We start from the raw sequence: 5706 nt of genomic DNA, 5'->3' as shown, positions 1-5706 counted from the left end.
ATATAGACCACACCTTCTTAACCTGATCATCTATCAAAGGACACTTTGCTTGTTTCTGTGTCATGGCCACTGCAAATAAAGCTTCAATGAACACTGGAGTTATATGGCTTTATGGATAAATGTTTTCAGATTTTTCGTAGATACTCAGGAGAGGGATTGCTGGATCATATGGTAATTCTATAAAATCCCAATGGCATTTTTTTTAAGAACAAAAAAAATCATCAGATTTGTATTGAACCAATCACAAAAGACCCAGAATAGCCAAAGTAATACTAAAAAAAAAAAAAAAAGACCACTTATGGAGGTAGCACACTCCCTGACTTCAGTTTGTACTACAGGGCAACAATAATCAAAACAGTATGGTATCAATAGAGAAAGAGACACACAGACGAATGGAATAGAATTGAGAATCTAGAAATAAACCCACGTAAATATGGACCGATAAATTTCAACAAAGAAGCTAAACATGTACAATGGAGAAAAGACAGCATTTATACAATTTTGTGTCTGAGGCCAGTATTACTCTTTGAATTCCCCACATTTCATGGTCAGTATTTTGTTCAAAATAGTTTTATTCAGAAATCTCTTGTTGGCTATTATATTAGTCCCAACTGATATACACATCAAACATCAAAAAAGCTGAAAGAGAAAGTTGTTTGAAAGTTACTTGGGACGAGAAGAAGACCTCCAGGACCAGATAAGAAGGTAACCACTGCTCCCTTCCTGGTCTCCACACAGAATCTTAAATTCCTTGTCTGTAGGTTGAAGAGCTGAGAGAAAGTAACGCCTGTGAGGAATCCGCTGTGAGTGTAGGCACATCAGAGGTACTCCTAAGACAGGCAGGGTCCTTTTCTGCAGTCGGAAGACCTGCTTATCCAGCATGGAGGAACAGGGAGCATGTGTCCTGGTGGTAAGGGAAGGGAGAATCCCTGCAATTTCAAAATTTGAGTTGGAGTAGGTTCGTCCAAGGCCAAATGAGAGCTGGCAGCAATGCTGTTTGCCAGGAGGACAAATGTGTTCTGCCTGATGATGCGTGACAGAGAGGACCTTATCCACCTAAGCTCCACGCTGTGACACCCTCGGACTCCTTGCCCTTATACCCATATACCCATTCACACACTGGCACTGCTGGCCTGTTGCTCTGTCTCCAAATGTCTCCTGAAATAGACTAATTTCTGGTCTGGGGATCAGGAGCTATGGCCCGTGGGACAAGCAGCCGCTCCTACTCCTTCTGTAAAGTTCTATTGGAACTCAGCCATGACCATCATTTCCTACTGCCTATGGCTGCTTTCGGGCCTCAGGTGTCCAAGCCTATGGGCAAAGAAGATCCTTACAGACAAGTGAGGCCATATTTCAGTTTTCATGTGAAGAGAACTAGAAGCCCTGGGAAATTAAAAGAGGAACCCACAGGGCCGTCATTGGTTGTCAATCCTGAAACCAGAATACAGGCTCTGGTCCATCTTTATTACAACGATGCTGACATCTCTCACCTGAAACCTCTGGAGTAGAGTTTTATCTTCCACAGAAGAGATCGCAGCACCTTGGTCCCCTGTCCAGTTTCCTCAGGACAAGGACTCAGAACACAACCTCACCAGCTTCCTCTGTATTAGGTTTTACACAGTTTGGAGGTGGTGGTGTCTAGAGCTTGAGACCATGGGCTTTGGAGTCAATAGACCCAACTGAAGAGCAGGTCACCACCTGCCCGTCTCCCTTCTTCACCTCTCAAAGCTAGATGATCATGTCTCTCCTACCACAGGGGGGGCACGTGAAACAGGTAGTGTGATGCCTGACACAGTAAAGCGATGAATGGATGTCAATGGGGTTTGGCATTTCTTCGTGATCTAAGATGGCCTGAATCACACCGTTCTACAAGTTCATCCAAATAATACAGAGCTAAACCACTATCACCTGGCACTACGTGTAGATAGAAGACAGATTTAAAGTTTCAGACACGTGAAATGTGGAAAAAGGAGTGACAGAGAATAGAGTGGATAAAACGTATTATTTTTGCCTCTGAAGAATGGAAACAATGTCACACTGGGAAGAGTTAGAAGATTGACCAGTAAAATTGAAGATTCAGAGTGATGGTTAACTTGATGTGTCTGCTTGGCTAGGTCACAGTGCCCAGGTACTTGATCAAACGTTTTTCAGGATGCTTCTGTAGGGTGTGTTTTGAAAGAGATTAAGATGTAAATCAGCAGATTGGAAAGCAGATGGTCCTCTATGTTGGGGGAGGGGTCTCATCCAATCAGTTGAAGGTCTGAATAGAACAAGCAGTGGCCTCCCCTTGGCAAGAGGGAATTCTGTCAGCAGACTGGGTTGAGACTTGAACTGTAACATTGGCTCTCGTCTGGGTCTCCAGGCTGATGATTTGCCCTGAATATTTGGGACTTGCCAGCCTTTGTAATCACCATTCCTTAAAATAGGTCTCTTTGATTAGACACATGCTTTTGGTTCTATTTCTCTGCAGACCCCTGACTCATACACCCAGTTTAGATAGACACTATTGATTTGTGTGGTTGTCTGAATTTTCTTCAGCAGTTCAGGTCTGGGTGTGAAACAGGTGACTCTGCACCAGGGAAAGGTACTTGGTGTCCGTCGAAGGTCATTCAAAGCTGCATCAGTGGTTTTTGTAATATAAATAGTGTCTCTTATTATGTCATAGTACTCTTTAATATCTACCTTTTCTAGAAATTTGATTGTAGAGACCTGCCTTTCTGACAGAAATAGTGTTAATGTTTTACACTACATTAAGTGTAGAAGCAGATGTCTCATCATTACGAAGTATAGCTTTGGTTCACTGGCATTATTAAGAACATATTAATTTTTGATAGAAATCTATTAAAATTAGTAGGCTTTATAATAATTAGTAGACGCAGTCTCTTGAAAGAAAGAGAATTGAGAGCAACTCCTTCATTGGACTTCGGAATAATCAACCTTCTGGGGGACAAAGGGGTTTTGATTTCACTGGTCGTGGGGCAACACCGACCACCCATACTGAGCAGCTTGTGGACTCCCCTTCTCTGGTTACTGTCTGAGACCGTTGAGACCGGTGAGGACATGCTGTTCTTGGTAGAGTTCTGCACTTTTCCTTGTTGCGGCACACTGAAGCGTTAGTTGACACTATCTTGTTGATACAGCTATGAAAAAAATGTATACCTGACATGTCTGCTTACAATAAGATAAATATCTCCAGATATTAATGTACTCCCAGTTCCTACTAGTACAAAACAAGTAACATGGCCCACTGGATACATCATTCCTTTGAGTGTAGAACACTTATTGTACATTCCATAAAAAGTGCCCTCTTTTGGGTAACATCATGAATGGATTAAATTTGTGGGTGGAAATTGTTGTAGTTTACAGTTATGTTCATTTTGCTTGTTGTGTTATTGTGTGTGATGCCCTAATTGTGCATCTCGGGATAGGACGACTGGTTAACCTAATGGAGACCATTCAGGACAGAATTCTCCATGCACATGAAGCACACCCATAAGCCATATCAAAAGGGGGAAAAAAAAGCCGCACACTGAGTTTAATGCTTAAAGTTTATTTTGGAGACAGAAACAAGAAGAGGTACAAGGTTGAAAGTATAACTACTTCCAGGTCTTCCAGTGGAATCTCCGACTCTTTTGGATCTCAGTCTGCAAAGCTCATTTACAGCAAAGAAAGTATCGGATGCTACCTGAGCTACAGGTCCCAGCGTAATACTCAGGAGAACGGCAGTAGCAGGGTCTGCAGTAGCAGACAGTTGCTCTCTGAAGGCCTGTGGAAGGAACGGAGGGTTAGACAGAGTGAGGAAGGAGAGACGGACTAGAGGCAGAGCCAGCCTCTTTGACATCTTCTAAGGTCATCTGACAGGTGAAATACCAGCCAATTAGGGTGGAAAGGTCTCACGTTTTGGTCATAAATCACAAGCAATCCTAGTGGCGATGGTTGTGCTTGCAGGCACATAATTTTTCTCTGATAACAGTTTATCACGTACGCGAGTGCTTCTTTCCTGGGCCCACCCCAACAATCCACCTCTCAAACTCAGGGGTACCTATTCTTCAGCCTACCTCACCCACACACCCCCTTTGAGTCCAGACTCCAGGCCACCTCTATCAAGCCCGTCTAATGGGCCACAGACCCCAATCGCACGTTGGCTGGTCTCTCACCTGAGGCACCTTGAAGGAGGCGATTAGCTCCTCCAAAGGAGATGGTCATGCCCTGGCCTTCGGCCTCGGGCTGGTTCTGGTCCTCGGCCTCAAGCTCGTCCAGGTCCAGGGCTTCAGACAGGTCTTGGGCAGGAACCTGGTCATCTGTCTCTCGGAGGGCCTTGGCATTGGCCTGGAGGGCCAAGAGGAGAAGGGCAGCGGCGAGAAGGGTGAGCGTCCTCATGGCTGAGACTCACCTGGAGGCCAAGGTGTGGAATAGAGAACGATTGGGCATCACAGGGAGTCAGCCGTATTTATAGAAGGATTGGAGATAAGAGGTCACTGCCCTCAGCGTGTGACTGGGTGAGGGCAGGTGGCCTGTCCCACCTCCTCCTGTCGCCCAGAGTCAGTTTGATGTTCCTCTGATGTCGCTGCTTCCCTTTCACAGCACGCGTGTGTTTTTTGGTGTCCATGTTTGTTCTTCGTATGTGATGATTGTTGCCTGTGAGGTACGTGATAAGCTTCCCTGTTTCTCATCTGCCTGAATATTTACCAGTGAAAATTTGCGCACATGTGTCCTAGGGCATCTAAGACATCACGAGATGCTTGTAAAACTGTAAAAAAGGGTGATGATCATATGGGCATAAAGTTTCTCACTTGCAACACTAGATGCCAGAGGGCTTTTTTCACACTTCTGAGGGCCAATAACCTGAATGTAGAATTTGGAACTGAAGTAATTTATAATTCACATTTTTAAAAATAAATAAAGTTTATTGCTATCACAATTGTTAATATAGTTACATAGATTTCAGGGGTACAATTCTGTAATACATCTTCTATATATATCACATTGTTTGTTAATCACATAATCAGTTGTCTTTCCATCACCATATACTTAATCTCTTTTACCCTCATCTACCACCCACCACTCCTCTTACATTCTGGCAACCACTAAACTATTGTCTGTGTCTATGAGTTTTGTTTCTTTGTTTGTCTTTGTCTTTTGATTTTTTCAGTTTTATATACCACATATCACTGAAATCACATGGGTCTACTTTTTCTGTCTGACCTATCTCGCTTAGCATTACAATCTCAAGATCCTTCCATGTTGTCACAAATGGTTCTATTTCACCCTTTCTTATGGCAGAATAGTATTCCTTTGTGTATATATACCACAACTTCTTTATCCATTCATCTATCGTAGGATTGTTTCCATGTCTTGACCACCGTAAATAAAGCTGCAATGACTATTAGAGCACATATGTTTTTATGGATAAATGTTTTCAGAATTTTGGGGTAGATACCTAGGATAAGGATTGCTAGGTCATATGGTAATTCTATTTTTAATTTTTAGAGGACCCTCCACACTGCCTTCCATAGCGGCTGCCCCAGTCTGCATTCCCACCCACAGTATATGAGGGTTCCTTTTTCTCCACAGCCTCTCCAACACTTGTGACTATTTGTCCTGTTGATGATAGCCATTCTGACTGTGGTGAGGTGATATCTCTTTGTGGTTTTTAGTTGTATTTCTCTGATGATTAGTGATGTTGAGCATTTTTTCATATGTCTG

The 5706-nt window shown here is 43.2% G+C and overlaps 1 protein-coding gene across 1 annotated transcript; it reads right to left on the bottom strand.

The window, feature by feature from the left end:
* Positions 1 to 3653: 3653 nt before the first annotated feature.
* LOC308496920 (alpha-defensin 1-like) lies at positions 3654 to 4380 on the bottom strand (the record flags this gene model as incomplete). Its single annotated transcript, XM_081046727.1, has 2 exons — positions 3654 to 3766; positions 4158 to 4380. 2 exons carry the CDS (start codon positions 4378 to 4380, stop codon positions 3654 to 3656), a joined length of 336 nt encoding a protein of 111 aa, XP_080902853.1.
* Between the last annotated feature and the right edge of the window lie 1326 nt (positions 4381 to 5706).

Source organism: Rhinolophus hipposideros (genome assembly GCF_964194185.1).
Source record: "Rhinolophus hipposideros genome assembly, chromosome: 4".
Taxonomy (NCBI): Eukaryota; Metazoa; Chordata; class Mammalia; order Chiroptera; family Rhinolophidae; genus Rhinolophus; species Rhinolophus hipposideros.
Note: the sequence above shows the minus strand (reverse complement) of the source record. Positions and strands in the feature narration are given on the sequence as shown.